Here is an 18062-nt window from a genome sequence, read left to right on the forward strand (position 1 = left end):
CCTTTGCTGGAAACGGCCCTGTGGCAGACCCCTTCTCCACTGGCTGGACAGTGTCACACAGGACTTAAAGTCTATCAAGATGTCCCTACACCAAGCCATAAAAGTTGCTGAAGACAGAGAGAGATGGACGCCATGCGGGAGCACCTGTAAGCGCCATAAATCAAGTTAAGTAAGTCAGTTTGATTTTTGTGGTTGATCTCAGGAGATTTCAGACATTGTGGAGAAAAAGCAACACAGAACAGCCTGGTTCAGAACAGTCGGCATCTGTCTGCAGGTTGTCCAGGTATTGATGATGTCATCAAAGATGTCTGCTATACATCTCCAGATAGAAACAGCAGAGGGAGCTCCCCCATTACTGCAGAGGCCTTGGAATGTGAGGAGGATCTGGGTCAAGCCCACTGATGCTGCCCTCTGTGCAGCCTTTAAAATTTTCCATGAAATTATAATATATAAATATGTAATATGTAAATATTTCATCAGCACTATTTATAGATGTTTAAGTTTAAGATGATCCTTGAATTTAAACTCATGGTTGAAAAGTTTTTTGGGAACGTGTTGAAACATGTGCTGCAAAACAGAGTTCTGGGTTGATCGCACAAATTGATTATTGATCTGAGCTGCTGGTCAGCAGAGGCTCAGCTGTTGTTACATAAGCAGCTCCATGTTTGCCCTCAGAGGGGAACGATTAGAAGAGAGCAACGCTGGAATTGAGCAGGTAGGAGCTTTCTGTGTGTGTTTGTGTGTGTCAGATTAGAAGTATAACATAGCATCTAAAATGCTTAAATAAATAAAATGAAACTTTCAGACTCAAGTCTGGATGACCTCCGCTACTGTAACTCCACTGCTTTCTGTGAGTATTTTTGTAGTAGATGTGTTCCAGTGTGTATTGGACATGTCCATATGAGCAAACTATCGGTGTTGAATGGAACTGAGCAGAAGGGGTTAAGGCTCAGAGGAATGTGAGCAGGCAGAAGTTGAGAGAAAATACTTTTTTCATTTCAATCCTGCTTTTCATTTTCTCATTTGACCTCCTCTCACTTTCTCCACCTTCACTTCTGCCCAGAGTTCCTCCTCCATCCCTCCACTCCATCTTCCTCAGCTTCCTCCATCCATCCGTCTGGTCAACAATCAGACAGGTTGCCGCAGAGATGTCGGGGACTCTGCCCAGATTTCCCAGCATGCCTACCATCTTTAACTCCTTGCCCAGAGCCATCAACCCTCCTAGTTTACCCAGAGGCATCACCATGCCCAGTATGCCTACCTTACCCAGTATGCCCAGTTTACCCACCATGCCCAGGGGCATGAACTTACCCAGCCTGCCCAGGGGGGTGTCACTGCCGAGGTGCATCGCCGTGTCCACCGTCTCCCAGGCTCCTCGGAGGCTGCTGCAAGACTGCTGCTCGGTGCTGGACCATCAGGCTCCTGGAGGTAACACCACTAATGTTACTGCAGGTAGTCCTGGTAGGACTAATAACAAATAAATAATGAGCTGAAAATCTCCTGCTTCATGAAAACAGAAAATATGAAATATTAAATAAAATGAACAACTTTTAAATTAAAACTTAATCCTCTGGAGAGAATTCACATTATTTATTTAAGTGCGTGGACAGAAATACTTTTGAAAAAATGTGTTGACGGCAAGTGTTGTTCATACAGTACTTTGTGTAATGAACAGCTTATTTAATCTAAAAGATAATTGATTGTTAAAAAAGTATTTTCAGTACTGATTGATATTTTAATTGTTGTTTGTTGTATAATTTAAAAATTATACAACGAACAACATCTGTCTGGTCACCGCTGCTGCTTGATTCCTTACTGGAACCGATGACTCCACTGATCGCTTCATCTCTATATTTTCCTTAAAAAATTGTTTATGTTTTTCGGACCTTACCGGTGTTCTAACCGCATCAGGATGAGGATTTTATGATCATATTAACCAATAACCAGATTAAGATACTACAAAGAAAAAGTGACTGGAACTATAAGGATGTCAAAAATAAATGATATTAAATGAGGCACTAAATCATCTGTGTACAGTTCAGCTTCAGTCCTGGAAGGTCCTGATACGTTTGGTTTTTTTTCCTGCCACTGCTGGAATGATGAATAAATCCAGAGAAGATTACAGAGTGCTGAGCTGCTGCACATGGCCTGGATCAAACACACACACACACACACACACACACACACACACACACACACACACACACACACACACACACACACACACACACACACACACACACACACACACACACACACACACACACACACACACACACACACACACACACACACACGGGACGCTTTCAGGTTTAAAGCTGGTGACAATATTAGTGTTACTCCACATTAAATCTGTTTTATGCCTAAAAACAGGATGTTCGTGTGAACCTCAGAGAATCCAGGATGTAACTTTATTCATCTGGAGTTTAGATGAATAAAACAAAACATGTCATTTCCCAACATAATCGTTTGACAGTTAATCCTCCACTGAATGCAGAGATACATGGTTTTAACATGATGGTGACTGAGCGGATGTGTTTAGCGTGTGGGTGTGTGTGTGTGTGTGCGTGTGTCTGAAGGATTAACCAGAGACTTGTGTTAGAGCGTGGATGTGAGCTGAAGGAATCGTCTTCATGTACGGTGAGAAATATTCACTTTTATTCACTCTTTTCTGTTTCCCTTTGGATGTGGAGATATTTCCAGTTGAGCGTTGAATTACCATCCCTGAAAATCATAACAAGTAGATAATTTGAATGTAGAAATAGATGCTACAATTCCATGTCTGTCGGCTTTCTATGATGTGTTCAGCAACAGGTGCAGAAACATAGATATATTTATTTATATTTAGATACATTTAATTCAATTTCAATTCTAAATAATGTTGTACTAGTAATTCTGATTGGATAACTTATTAATTGTACTATATTAAGATATTTAAGAAGATTTTATTCTCACTTTTTAATGGTTTTAAAGGACTAGCAGAATGAGAGTTATTTATTTTTTAAATATTTTATAGGGGTCTTTAATTTTTAAATGTATTATATAGGTTTGATTGTTTTTTATTTACAGGAAATTAAAAGTAGAAAGTAATTATGTTTACATAGTTTAAATGAATTTCATTGTCAAAACAGTAACTGAAGAGTCCAAAGGAGTCTAAATCAATCCACTGGACTTTTAGAAAGTAAAGACGTTTCTCCTCTCATTCAAGAGGCTTGTTCAGTTCTAGTGGTGGTCGGTGTTCCTCAGAGGTGTGGTCAGTGTTAATCATATTCCAATGACCGATGCCTTACAACTTACTAAATTAAAGAAAATATGAGACAAACTAAATTTGTGACACACACAAAAAAAGAAAATGGTTTATTTTTGTTTGGCCAGAAATTAAATTCTCTAAATGAGAGGAAAATGAAAAGATGATGTATGTGTTAGATGTCAGTTCCGTTACTAACACATTCACTTATCTTTGAATAAATCACAGCAGACCTGTTTTACAGTGTGAATCATAAATATCTGCTGTTGCTCAGAGGCACTTCAGTAGGTCACATGGAACAGAGTGGGGATTGAACCGTCATCCTTTTACATCTATAAAACAACAGTATGAACGCATTATGCAACACTGCAGGATTAATGATAAAGACATATGATGGTGTGTGCATCTGTATGTGTGTGTGTGTGTGTGTGTGTGTGTGTGTGTGTGTATTGTTGGATCTCATTTCTTTGTTAATCTCCCAGAACTTACAGTATTACACTGACCATGGAGTATGATGAAAAATTGAATATAAATCTGCTGAAAGTGGGTTAACGTGGACGGACTCTCTGCTGCCCCCTAACGTTCATTTATGGACTGACTGCTGACTGGATTTAAATTGCAATTCTAAAAGAAACCAGTTCAGTTTTTAATTTCTTGTTGGTACAAATGAAACATTCTCTCCGTAATATCATCAAATTGTGTAGCTGAAACTTTTTAAAATTGTGACAGCACAGAATTACAGGATAAAAATTAAAAAACATTTTTTGACAGATTTATATTTTTTTTCTCAATCTCATGTTCTATCATGGTGTAGATGGGAAGAGAAATGGAGTAGGAGTTATCTTGAAGGAGGAGTTTGTTAGGAATGTCCTGGAGGTAAAAAGAGTGTCAGATAGAGTGATGAGTCTGAAGCTACAAATAGAAGGTATGATGTTCAATGTTGTTAGCGGGTATGCTCCACAGGTAGGATGTGAGCTGGAGGAGAAGGAGAAATTCTGGTCGGACCTTGATGAAGTGATGCAGAGCATGCCTAGAAGTGAGAGTTGTCATTGGAGCAGACTTCAATGGACATGTTGGTGCAGGAAACAGAGGTGATGAGGAGGTGATGGGCAGGTTTGGTATCCAGGAGAGGAACGCAGAAGGACAGATGGTAGTTGACTTTGCAAAAAGGATGGAAATGGCTGTAGTGAATACTTTCTTCCAGAAGAGGCAGGAACATAGAGTGACCTATAAGAGTGGCGGTAGGAGCACACAGGTAGACTACATCTTGTGTAGACGGTGTAACCTGAAAGAGATCAGTGACTGCAAAGTAGTGGTAGGTGAGAGTGTAGCCAAACAGCATAGGATGGTGGTGTGTAGGATGACTCTGGTGGTGAGGAAGATGAAGAGGGCAAAGGCAGAGCAGAAGACGAAATGGTGGAAGCTGAATAAGGAAGAGTGTTGCAGGACTTTTAGGAAAGAGTTAAGACAGGCTCTGGGTGGTCAGGAGGTGCTTCCAGATGACTGGACAACTATAGCTAATGTGATCAGGGAGACAGGTAGGAGAGTACTTGGTGTGTCATCTGGAAGGAAAGTAGATAAGGAGACTTGGTGGTGGAATGAGGAGGTACAGGAGTGTATACAGAGAAAGAGGTTAGCTAAGAAGAAGTGGGACACTGAGAGGACTGAGGAGAGTAGACAGGAGTACAGGGAGATGCAGTGTAAGGTGAAGGTAGAGGTAGCAAAGGCCAAACAAGAAGCTTATGATGACTTGTATGCTAGGTTGGACAGTAAGGAGGGAGAGACTGATCTATACCGGTTGGCAAGACAGAGAGACAGAGATGGGAAGGACGTGCAGCAGGTTAGGGTGATTAAGGGTAGAGATGGAAGTCTATTGACAGGTGCCAGTAGTGTGATGGGAAGATGGAAAGAGTACTTTGAAGAGTTGATGAACGTGGAAAATGAGAGGGAACAAAGACTAGAAGAGGTGACTGTTGTGGACCAGGATGTTGCAAAGATTAGTCAGGATGAAGTGAGGAGGGCATTGAAGAGGATGAAGAGTGGAAAGGCAGTCGGTCCTGATGATATACCTGTAGAGGTATGGAAGTGTCTAGGAGAGGTGGCAGTAGAGTTTCTGACTGGGTTGTTCAACAGGATCTTAGATAGTGAGAAGATGCCTGAGGAATGGAGGAGACGTGTGCTGGTGCCCATTTTTAAGAACAAGGGAGATGTGCAGAGTTGTGGCAACTACAGAGGAATAAAGCTGATGAGCCATACAATGAAGTTATGGGAGAGAGTAGTGGAAGCTAGACTAAGGTCAGAAGTGAATATTTGTGAGCAGCAGTATGGTTTCATGCCAAAAAAGAGTACTACAGATGCAGTATTTGCTTTGAAGATGTTGATAGAGAAGTACAGAGAAGGCCAGAGGGAGCTGCATTGTGTTTTTGTAGATCTGGAGAAAGCTTATGACAGGGTGCCCAGAGAGGAACTGTGGTATTGTATGAGGAAGTCTGGAGTGGCAGAGAAGTATGTTAGAACGGTGCAGGACATGTATGAAGACTGTAAGACAGTGGTGAGGTGTGCTGTAGGTGTGACAGAGGAGTTCAAGGTGGAGGTGGGACTGCATCAGGGATCAGCTCTGAGCCCCTTCTTGTTTGCCATGGTGATGGACAGGCTGACAGACGAGGTTAGACAGGAATCTCCATGGACTATGATGTTTGCAGATGACATTGTGATCTGTAGTGAGAGCAGGGAACAGGTGGAGGAGAAGCTACAGAGAGGTGGAGGTTTGTCCTGGAAAGGAGAGGAATGAAGGTTAGCCGCAGTAAGACAGAGTACATGTGCGTGAATGAGAGGGACCCAAGTGGAAGAGTGAGGTTACAGGGAGAAGAGATCAAGAAGGTGGAGGATTTTAAGTACTTAGGCTCAACAGTCCAGAGCAATGGAGAGTGTGGAAAAGAGGTGAAGAAGCGTGTCCAGGCAGGATGGAACGGGTGGAGGAAAGTGTCAGGTGTGATGTGTGATAGAAGAGTTTCAGCTAAAATGAAGGGAAAGGTGTACAAAACTGTGGTGAGACCAGCGATGTTGTTTGGTCTAGAGACAGTGTCACTGAGGAAAAGACAGGAGACAGAGTTGGAGGTAGCAGAGATGAAGATGCTGAGGTTCTCTCTGGGAGTGACCAGGAAGGATATGATCAGGAATGAGTACATCAGAGGGACAGCGCATGTTAGAGGTTTTGGAGATAAAGTCAGAGAGGCCAGACTGAGATGGTTTGGACATGTCCAGAGGAGAGATAGTGAATATATTGGTAGAAGGATGCTGAGTTTTGAACTGCCAGGCAGGAGGCCTAGAGGAAGACCAAAGAGGAGGTTTATGGATGTAATGAGGGAAGACATGAAGGTAGTTGGTGTGAGAGAAGAGGATTCAAAGGACAGGGCTTAGATGGAGGAAATTGATTCGCTGTGGCGACCCCTGAAGGGAAAAGCCGAAAGGAAAAGAAGAAGAAGAAGATATTTTTTTTCTCAAGATAATACGATTAATTTTCTTCTCTGTTATCTTAATTAATGGGGACAAAAGTCTGTTTCTTTATCATTATTACATGCGAAAACATGATCCATATTCCTAAATTCAAACTTTCACATGACTTCTGTGTGTGCAGGACTGTGCGGCTGCTGTTGGGCGCTACGTCCTCGATACAAGCGACTGGTCGATAATATTTTCCCAGAAGATCCTGAAGTAAACACACACACACACACACACACACACACACACACACACACACACACACACACACACACACACACACACACACACACACACACACACACACACACACACACACACACACACACACACACACACACACACACTCATGTGTATGGCTGTGTTTTCAGGAAGGCCTGGTGAAAGCCAACATGGAGAAGCTGACCTTCTTTGCTCTGTCGGCACCAGAGAAGCTGGACCGGATCGCTGCTTATCTGTCAGAACGACTGACGAGGGAGCTCAACCGCCACCGCTACGGGTCAGCGCGCGCCACCATCACAAGAACCAGCTGGTGTGACATCTGTTCACCTGTGTGCTTGTGGTTCAGGTACGTGTGCATAGCCATGGAGGCGATGGAGCAGCTGCTGCTGGCCTGTCACTGCCAGAGCATTAACCTGCTGGTGGAGAGCTTCCTCAGTACGCTGCGCCTGCTGCTGGAGGCCGACAAACCTCACCTCCACATCCTGGCCACCAACTCTGTGAGTCCTGCAGCGCAGATGTTACAGTTATGTCATGCATGCATTGAGATAGCCTTCAATGCACTGCACCAGGGCTGATGGATGATGAAATCATCAGTGGAACAGCTGGAAACACTTTCCTGCTGCCACTGCAGTTTCTCTGATTCCATCAACAACGGTTCATCGTAATAGTTGACGTTAATAGTGTGAAAGTCATTCATGAACGTTTTCTCTCGAGCAGTTTGTGAAGTTTGCAAACATCGAGGAGGACACGCCGTCATATCATCGCAGCTACGACTTCTTTGTGTCTCGCTTCAGCGAGATGTGTCACTCCGACCATCATGACACAGACGTCCAGAACAAGTCAGTTGTTCTGATTACAGAACATTTACTATTTGAGATTAATCCATAGGAAGATTGACTGATTGATGTGTGTGTGTGTGTGTGTGTGCTTATGTGTGTTAAGGATACGCGTCTCGGGGATCCGTGGCCTGCAGGGTGTGGTCAGGAAGACGGTTGATGACGAGCTGCAGGTGAACATTTGGGAGCCACGTCACATGGAGCAGATTGTCCCCGCCCTGCTGGTCAACCTGCAGCAGCACACGCATGACAGCAGGTGAACGCACTTCACAATGAATACAATGCGTCCTCATTCTTTGCGGGTAATGCATTCCAGGAACCGCTCGCGATCAATGAATTCCGCGATATAGCGACAAACTATTTATCTTATTATTTACGGTAATTTAAACATCAATGACCCTCCCCATAATGATATTAAACCACCTTTTCTCTGTATTACCTTTTCCCACACTCTGATTGATTGTTTAAAGCACTTTTGTGTCTCACGTAAGTCCAAGACTCACAGAACGTAGCGAACTTCCGTATGCTGTCAGCCAATAGAATGCGTGTACGGTATCACATGACTGCATTACAAAACTCTGCAATGAGGTGAAGTCGGGAGTTTTGATGCAAGAATGCGAGAGGGCGAACTGTAATACACCTGCATTTAGGTCACTGATGTCAACAAGGTGTGTGTGTGTGTGTGTGTGTGTGTGTGTGTGTGCGCGTGTGTGTGTGTGTGCGCGTGTGTGTGTGTGTGTGCGTGTGCAGTGAGTCTCCAGCAGAGCAGACTGAGGTGTGTTTCAGGGAATTGTTGGGACGAGCTGCTTATGGACACATTAACAACGCGATCAGACCTGTGCTGATGTGAGCTGCACATGTTTTCTTTTATTATTATTATTATTATTATTATTATTATTATTATTATTATTATTATTATTATTAGTAGTAGTAGTAGTAGTAGTAGTAGTAGTAGTAGTAGTAGTAGTAGTAGTAGTAGCAATAGTAGTAGTAGTAGTAGTAGTAATAGTAGGAGCAGTAATAGTAGTAGTAGTACTAATAGTAGTAGTAGTAGTAATAGTAGTAATAGTAGTAGTAGTAGTAGAAGTACTAGTAGTAGTAATGGTAGTGGTATTAATGGTAGTGGTATTAATGGTAGCAGTAGTAGTGGTAGTGTTAGTAATGGTGGTAGTAGTGGTAGTACTGGTAGTAGTAGTAGTAGTAGTGATAGTGGTAGTAATGGTAGTAGTAGTAGTAGTAGTAGTGGTAGTAATGGTAGTAGTAGTAGTAGTGCTGGAAGTAGTCGTCGTCGTAGGAATAGTCGTAGTAATAGTAATAGTAGTAGTAGTTGTAGTAGTAATAGTAGTAGTAGTTGAAGTATTAGTAGTAGTAGTATTAGTAGTGATAGTAGGACTAGTGATAGTGATAGTAATGTAGTAGTAGTACTAGTAGTACTACCAGGTTAAGCAGACTGTGTGCTTTCAGACACTTGGACAGTCACGGTCTTTGGAAAGGAAGAGGTTTTGCTGTTCAGTGTTTTAAGATCATCATGTTCTCCATCCAGGTGAGTCAGTATTTTCACTACACCACTGTTATTATTTGTTTGTGCCCCATAACTTGATTCGTCGGAGCTAACCTCTGATCTATGACCTCTGTTGACTCCCTTAGTCACAGCATTCTCACCTGGTGATCCAGCAGCTGCTGGGTCATCTGGACGCCAACAGCAGGAGTCCTGCTTCAGTCAGAGCCGGGATCGTAGAGGTCCTGTCTGAGGCTGCTGTCATTGAGGCCACTGGATCTGTGGGTCGGTCCATCTGCTGCGTGTCCGTACACTGTGTGTCATTCTACCTCTGGAACCTAAAGTTCTGTGTGTGTGTGTGTGAACTGTAGGTCCCACGGTACTGGAGGTGTTCAACACATTACTGCGACAGCTCAGGCAGAGCGTCGACTACCAGCTAACTGGTTTCTATGACAACACCGGAAAACACCAAACCACCTCAACTGAGGAGAAAACTCTGCAGGATGCCGTCATCAAAACTATTGGTCAGTGTTGGGTGTTTTTTGTCCCCTAGACGTGTACAAGTCTGTCATTTTTTATTGTTTTAACTGTCCAGGATCCTTTGCCAATACACTTCCCATCTACCAGAGGTCAGAGGTCATGCTGTTCATCATGGGAAAGATCCCAGTTCCTGGTATCTACCCTGTGCTTGGATCACCCAATGCAGGGTACCGCTTCAGTTCTATTCTTCCAGGCCCACATAAACATGTTTCAAATGTTCCAAAAAAGAACAAACATGAATTTAAAGGTCCTGGCATCGGTTTCAGGTTTGAAGGCAGCAGAATGATCCAGGTGATGCTGCTGAAGTCTCTCCTCCAGGTCAGCTCCGTTCTATTCAAATCCCTCCCAGCCTACATGTGACCTACAACACTACTGATGTGGATTCCTGCTACATCCTGCTAGCAGTTCATTTGTCACACACAGGATCTAGGTTCTCCACATTAAAGTCTGTCTTCCTTCAGGTATCAGAGAGTTATGAAAGCCATAATCTGTTGACGGCGTTGCCCTCGTCCTTCTTGGAGCCTCTGTTGTCCTTCACCCTTATGGAGGATCCGGAGATCCGTCTGCTGGTTCTCTCCATCCTCACCTCTCTTATCGACAGACAGCAGAATGCCACCAGGCTCGACACTAGCAGGTCACATCTCCACAGACATGCCAAGGACTCCATCAGACAGTACTGGACTGTTTCTGATGGGGTAGATTTAGATCATGTGGTGGACAGGGTGGGGTCTGTGTTGGTGATCTTCTTCCCGTCTTCCTGTGTTTCCACAGGGTCATGTGTGACGTCTCAATGCTGGAGCTGAAGGAGGACCGTTGCTGTCGACAGGACAACTTGTTCATCAGAAAGGTGAGAGAAAGAAACATGACTGTTCTCTTCTGAGGAGAATCAGTCACTGTCATTGGATAGATATCCGTGTGTGTGTGTGTGTGTGTGTGTGTGTGTGTGTGTGTATGTGTGTGTGTGTGTGTGTGTGTGTGTGTGTGTGTAGCATGCTCAGCATCTTTACAGACACGTCTACCTGACGTGTAAGGAGGAAAGCAGTGGGCGGGGCCATTACCAGGCTCTCATCACCTTATTGGCTGTATTGAGTGTGGAGCTGGCCAATGAGGAGGTGTGGGTAGACCTGATTAGACTGGTTCTTGCCCTACAGGTATGAGCTGTTGTAAAGTTAATGATAATGGCTGTTGTTTTATGCTCATGCTGGCTCAACTTGTGATTGGCTGGTCAGGAGCTGGCATCGTCCAATCATGAGAGTCTGTCAGTGTTTAATCGCTGTGGCGTCCACGCCGTCTGCGCTGCTTTCCTCAACCTGTTGGCGCTGCTCGGCCCACCTCCGCCCCTACATCTGCACGTCACACAGGTGAAGACTAGGGGTGTGTTTGAACATGTCTGGCAGGTGTGTGTTCATACAGCGTAAAGTTTGATGTGTTGTGTGTCTGCAGGTCATTGAGAGCCGGCGGAAGAACACCCCCCACCTGCTGCCTGAGGAGGTGTTCCGTGACACGCCCAGGTAGAGAGACATAGAGATGAACTGGAGAGAGAGAATTAATGTCAGTTGTCTGTTGTATTTATGTGTGTGTGTGTGTGTGTGTGTGTGTGTGTGTGTGTGTGCGTGTGCCAGTCTCCCAAAAGATGAGCTGCAGGTAGATGAAGCCTGTCTGTTTGACCAATCAAAGATGTGTGAGGCTCTTACAGGAAGCAGCTACAGTGCACATGCTGACCGCTTAAACACGCCATACACACCTCAGCTGACAGGTATACACACACACACACACACACACACACACACACACACACACACACACACACACACACACACACACACACACACACACACACACACACACACACACACACACACACACACACACTCTGGAGGCTTTAATAAACTGAAATTCTTGTTTTGTCTTTAGATGAGGATCGTCTGTCTAAGAGGAAGAGCGTTGGTGATGTCATCTCTGTGCAGATCGATATCGACCCCGAGTGCCGTCCTGATACAGAGCAGGTACCTGTCTGCCAGCCTGTGTCTGCCTGTCTGCCTTCCTGCCTGTCTGTCTGATGACCTGTCTCTCTTCTCTAGCATCCCCAAACAGAGCAGATCACCTTTCAGACGCTGAAGAGCGCTATCGGTGGGTGATTTAAGTTGCTTTTTATACATTGTTTACTGTATTGTTTTCTGTGTGTGTGATAGTTTTTATTTATTACAATAAAATCATTTTTATCTTGTGTGACTAAAATATTGTGTTATGCAGAGAACAGAGGAAGTGTTGCGCAGGAGGAGAGGAGGAAGAGGATGCAGGTGGTGGAGAAGTTCCAGACGGCTCCATTTGAGGAAATCGCTGCTCACTGCGGAGCCAGGGTAAGTGACCTCTGACCCTGTGACCTCCAACGTGCAGCCTTTTAACTGTTAACTGAAGGTGAACTTCAGATGTGTGCTCTCATTAATGAATGACTGTTACTCTGCAGCCTCCTCATCCCGTCTGTCGCTGGATGTCATGCTTTTCTCTCCAGATGTCTTCGCTTCAGTCTAAACTGGATCAAGTGTTCCATCTGGTCATTCGCCCCCCTCCGTCTCCATCTGGACACTCGCCACCTCGCTCCACGCCCCTCTACGAGATGAAGTTCCCTGACCTGTGTGTCTATTAGAGACGATTGGCAGCGATCGTTTCCTTACATAAGGAGGAGGGAGAGGAGGCGAGGAGGCAGCAGAGGAGAGAAGGAGGTAGGGGGCTGACGTCTGAACTAGGTTGACTTCACTTGAGACTCGATGCAAATCTGTAAGCATGTGTTAGTGATTTGGATGGTGCTAATAAAATATTATATGTTTAGGTGTTTCATTTCATTCAGTTGTGAACTTTAACAATGTCCAGCAAATCCACATAAATTTAAGGTGGCTGTTGATTTAAATAATACAACTGAGTTTTCTTTAAACATCTCTTTAGTAGCATTAACGTTCAGTGTTTTGTTGTGTAGTTAATCATCCAGGTCATGTCTGACTCATTCATGTGGAACTGTAGAAAAACAAAAAGAGCAAAAACATTTTTTTGCTTGCAAATAACTCCTTTATGTTTTCACATAATTTACAGTTATTTACATAAATTAGTAGTAAAACATATTTTGGACTCCCTATCTTTCATTCATTCAAGTTACAGACAGCAGTTTCAGAGCATTTTATTGGTGACTAATTTGTCTGCTATGAGCTTCCCTCGCCGGCGACAGTGGCCGTCTACCATCCCTCCTCTTCCTCCTCCTGCTGTCACTTCTGCTGTTGTTCGTTTTTGTTGATGACGTTCTTGAAGAGCGTGAGCAGCGGCCTCTGGCTGCGTTCGTCCCAGCTCTTCATGAAGCCGCCGTAGCGTTTGCTAGCTGGCGGGCCGCTCCAGCGGAAATGCTTCATCTTGTAGGAACCATCTTTCTTCTCCTGGAGCTCCCCCAGGAGCTGCTGCTGCTCCTCCTCTGCCTCCTCCATCACTTTCTGCACTTTCTCCTCCTCTTCCTCTGCCGCCGCCAACAACTCACTGGTCAAATCCCGCCTCCTCATTTCTCCAGGAAACACCTCAGCAGACTCCTCCTCCACGCCGTTGGAGGTGTAGACCTTGACGGGGCGGCGTTTTCTCCCGACGGGTTTCCCCCAACGGAAATGCTCCATGGAGTAGGAGCGTTTGGTCTGAGGAGAGGAGGAGGAAGGGAAGATTAAGGAGGAGGGGTCTGATGGAGGTGCAGGCTGGAGGTGGACGTTTCCCGGGATGATGGGGGTCTCGGCTGAGAAGTCAGAGCGACAAAGCTGGATGCATCCCTGTGGGGGGGGAGACGAAGCAGAGACTCAGAGGAGGAGGGAAATGGAGTATTTAATAACTTGGTTCCCACATTGAGACCCTCATCGATGTTCTGTAGCTGGATGTTTAACACTGGTGCAAATGTAGATGTGAAAACAAAAATAAGAAGGACTGAATTGTACATATTGATATATTCTGAATCCAACTTTAAATCTTTATTCCTCTCCTTGCATCAACATGTAAATTCTGAAGCCAGAGAACAAATAATAATAATGTGTTTCGACAATGATTAAAAACATTTGATCATGCACACACTAAAGCGGACATGTTTGTGTTTATATCTCACATCTTACACAAATAAGAGAAAAGTAAGAATGGGTCTGTTCATTCTGACGCGGTGTGTAAAGAGTGTGTTACCATCATGCTGCTCTCAGAGCTCAGGTCCTGACAGCTGGGATGCTCCCAGCACTGACTGATAGCTCCGTTAGCCACGCCCACTAGTGCCGCTGCCACCAATAACCACACAGGACACATTTTCCTGCTGACTAATCAGAGATGACAATACAAATACATTAATTATTACAAGTTAAAGCTCATCAATTATATCTTTTTTTAAATTCATTTATATATTTCAGTAAACTGTACTGACAAGGGCAAACTACAGTGTAATGTCTATACATGCATCTCGTTGTACATAATTTTTTTTTTTTCTCAAAACTTGGAAAATAAGTCCTTTTTTCTGGTTAAGTACATTTATTTTACAGATAAGTGAGGACATTTTAAAAGTTGATTTGGTGTATTTGAATATGATGAAATTTATTTTCACCTTCCAACTCGTATTAAATATTCAAACCTTTGCATTTAGGGACTTGGTCTTCTGGTATATTTAAAAATATAATAACCAGTTACATAATGTGAGTAGTCAGTAGCAGTGTTCAGTTATTTTATATTTAATATCTAACATGTTTTTATTGCCTAAATAACTTTTAAAAATGATAAATCAACCATAATGAAGCCTTTTCTTACCTCGCTGTCCCGTCTCTGTGTTTCACGTCTTCTTCGTCTTATTGCTGGTGTTCCTTGTCGTTTGGCTGTTGGTTGGAGGGTTCTGTTGTTCTGTTGTTCCTCTCCTCTTCTCTCACTCACACAGTTGGGGCCACTTTTATACTCTGTCATTCAAGGACGGACGCGCGCAAGAGTCACAGACGACAACGTCTTCACCCAAATGCATGCAAACACTGGTGCATGAAAATGGACAATCAATGACATGTCACCCCCTCCCTCCCACACACACGCACACACACGCACGCACGCACGCACACACACACACACACACACACACACACACACACACACACACACACACACACACACACACACACACACACTACATAAGAGCAATGTTTTAGGAAATAACACTGTGTTTAAGTTTTAGATGTGATTTTTGTTGTTTTCTTTTTCTCAGATGTGTGTTTTACACCAGACGTATTCATTATTTGACAAAAACATTTTCATTTATGTTTATGTTTTTTGTGTGTTTTCAAGCCCCCCCCACAAAAAAAAAATTTAAAAAAAAAATTAAATTGATTAAAAGAGGAACAATGTCACCCTTCAGCTGAGCAGGAAATTACAAGCCAAAGCTGGTCACACACACGCAGACACACACTACACACCTCCATTCACCACCTCAGTGATGCTGTGTGTTAAATGTCAGCCAGCAGATTTGGTGGATTAGCACCGGACCGACATGCCGTCAATAGAGAGAAGGCAGGATTCATAATTGCTGTTCAGGGTGTTGCGTTACACACACACACACACACACACACACACACACACACACACACACACACACACACACACACACACACACACACACACACACACACACACACACACACACACACACACACACACACACACACCTTCTGCATCATCGTTCTTTTGTCTGAACCCCCAGTGCCACTAATGACCAACCCACAGAGGGTTTTATCTCATTTAACGGGCAGCTTGGGGAAGATTACATCCACCTGGAACCTCCTCAAGGTTCCAAAACAACTTCAACCTTTTAAATTTCACATTCTGGTTGTTTTAAGTGTACTGTATACTGTTCATCCAGATTCCTGTAGGGCTCTACAGCCACTTGCTTTGAAGCATTACATTTACTAAAAAGTAAGTCTGCCCTTGTCATGACTCTGCAAGCCATCATCAAGAATCTGGTGTCCACTGGGACTGAAGTACAAGTTCAGATTTAAATTGCTTGAATCTGGAATGCATTGACAGAAAACACCAAGAACATTCTTGTGAATGTCAGAGGCCTTTGAATTCACGACATTTGAATATTTTTCATGATTTTTGGGATTTTTTCTCTTTCTTCATGCACCCAATTTTTTTTCTCAGCCTCTGATTTAGGTCTCTATGTTTGCCTCATAGTAGTTCTGATACTATTACTGGAACTGTAATATTTGCATAAATTGCTTGAATTTTAATGCAAATAATATTAACTTTATTTTAAAGATATGAGATGTTTTATGGTAATTTGGTGCAAATGACAAAAACTACTAAACAAAAATAATGGTGATTTATTTATGACACAATAATAGTTGAAGTCAAGTCACTTTTAAGTTATAACCATAAATATAGTGTTTTCTATATGGCAGTCAGTCAGAGTTGAGTCATTTCCCATCTCTTGCTTTTCTAATGGAACAAACTGAGCAGAATCTGGAGACGAGCAGGTAAATATAAACCCATTAGACCGCTTTCACGGCCTTGAACCTCCATTCAAGCCATTATATGCAAGGAAGGAAAAGACAACACAACTGGAAGCACTTCATCCACTGACTACAGCCATTAAAATCAATCTGCCTTTCTCTGACTGCATTATCACCACAATTTTGAGTGTAACTATACATAATGTATCTAAATATGACCTTTTTAGCCTTCAAGTAAAAGTCATATTCATATGGGAGGGAAACACTTGAGAAATTGGAATAAAAATAAATTGAACTACTTGAATTGAATTACTCCAGATTGTCTTTCATCGTTGTAAAACAAAACGCAGGTCATATTAAAGCTAGAAAATAAAAAGGTGCTTTTCTCTCATGTTCGTAAAAAATGTAAATGCAAATGATAATTATTTTACATAGAAATAAAACCCTTTAAATATCAAAATGAAACACAAATGTGAAAAAAATAAAAACTGCCTTTTATATACAGGCTGAGGCGTTCCAAACTGAAAGCTTGGTGCTGACGACATGTTCTGTTGTTTGCGATCCTCTCAGATTCTTGTTTTGCTAACTGGTTGCTTGCAGTAAATTTCTCAAAATTGAAATGGGCCTCTGAATTACTTTTGAATATCTTATTTATTTATAATTTCTTGACTCTGGGTAAATGAGATGTAACTTCTCGTTATTTTTAAGAATTTTTTTTCAAATCAAAACACTGACTGAGCAGTGGCACTTCTTCCCCGATCACAACTAAACATTTATTTAATGATCAACTGTACATTGTTTGTGACTGACGACAAAAAGGACACATGTGTGTGACTGATGTGTGTATAAATACATGTATGGCCTCTTTTGTGAATTTATAAGATGAGCCCGTTTATCTGGGTGTAGTTGATGTCAGTGTACCGCTAACACTCACCTTCACCTGGATCAACCACGTCCTCATCTGCACCTAAAAGGCTTTGTCAATATTTTTTATTTAGTTTATGTTGATGTGAACATAATTTAGAAATAGAAGTGGATGGTTGTTATTTCATCAAATGCAAATCAAATTCTCCTAAATTGTCCCGTGTCTCACACACTCCCTGCTCTGTGAAAACATGAAGGAAAGACTTCAGAGGAAGCAGTCTGTCAAGAGGTCAATGTTTCTTTTCACACCACTTTGCCATTTTCAACATGAATCCTCAGAAACTAGTGTCGGCATGAGAAAGCTGTTCAGTTTGAGGGATTTTTTCTGGTGTGATATTCATGTGAAAGTCAAAATGTAGACTAGACAATAAATTTATAGTGTTGAAAAGTAAGAATGACAACCTGCCTGTGGTATCAAACAATAAAACTGGACCACCGGTTGGGATTTGTCAAAATAAAAATTTTAACTTTATTTTCCTGTTACCTGCAGGAAGCAGCAGGAGGAGGACGGACAGCAGGAGAAAGGCGCTCAGCAGGAGACTCTTTGTCATGTTTCAGCTGCGCTGGAGCCTTCAGGCAGACACAGGTGCAACTATGAACACAAGAAACTACAAAAATGAAGTTGTTTTCTGTCTCGGTTTTACCTTGAACGTCCTTTAAAAAGTTGATGTAACTTTTAATTTTGTTTATTGATTATTCTTTTTTATATCAAATGTTTGTTCTGATTGCCACCCATCGTTTTATCATTATTATGCAAAAGCATATCTCCTAAAAACAAACTATTCATTGGCACACAGTAGATGATTTTG

The 18062-nt window shown here is 42.7% G+C and overlaps 2 protein-coding genes across 8 annotated transcripts; one reads left to right on the forward strand and one right to left on the reverse strand.

Annotated features, from left to right (window-relative positions):
* Positions 1-663: 663 nt before the first annotated feature.
* Positions 664-17840, forward strand: LOC137591608 (protein EFR3 homolog B-like). Of its 7 annotated transcripts, none has more exons than XR_011034671.1 (24): positions 671-715; positions 806-850; positions 1064-1428; positions 6885-6961; positions 7120-7467; positions 7688-7809; positions 7913-8062; positions 8557-8652; positions 9271-9349; positions 9454-9589; positions 9676-9828; positions 9900-10011; positions 10111-10162; positions 10306-10478; positions 10616-10691; positions 10834-10995; positions 11074-11205; positions 11288-11355; positions 11467-11600; positions 11759-11850; positions 11926-11974; positions 12098-12204; positions 12357-12567; positions 17744-17840. XR_011034671.1 is itself a non-coding variant. In XM_068309719.1 (24 exons), the coding sequence occupies exons 3-24, from the start codon at positions 1149-1151 to the stop codon at positions 12489-12491; spliced, it is 2664 nt and encodes an 887-aa protein (XP_068165820.1). In that variant the 5' UTR covers positions 672-715; positions 806-850; positions 1064-1148; the 3' UTR covers positions 12492-12712. The 7 variants fall into 7 exon arrangements, 5 of the variants coding, with proteins under 5 accessions (XP_068165818.1, XP_068165817.1, XP_068165820.1 ...); XR_011034670.1 differs by lacking the exon at positions 17744-17840 and adding an exon at positions 13395-13899; XM_068309719.1 differs by lacking the exon at positions 17744-17840 and having other exon boundaries at positions 672-715; positions 7120-7247; positions 7317-7467; positions 12357-12712.
* Positions 12903-14155, reverse strand: LOC137591609 (pro-opiomelanocortin-like). Its single transcript, XM_068309722.1, has 2 exons — positions 14039-14155; positions 12903-13641 (listed from the first exon to the last, which is right to left on the reverse strand). The coding sequence occupies exons 1-2, from the start codon at positions 14153-14155 to the stop codon at positions 13102-13104; spliced, it is 657 nt and encodes a 218-aa protein (XP_068165823.1). The 3' UTR covers positions 12903-13101.
* Positions 17841-18062: the final 222 nt, after the last annotated feature.

Source organism: Antennarius striatus, chromosome 24 (assembly GCF_040054535.1).
Source record: "Antennarius striatus isolate MH-2024 chromosome 24, ASM4005453v1, whole genome shotgun sequence".
Classification (NCBI taxonomy): domain Eukaryota; kingdom Metazoa; phylum Chordata; class Actinopteri; order Lophiiformes; family Antennariidae; genus Antennarius; species Antennarius striatus.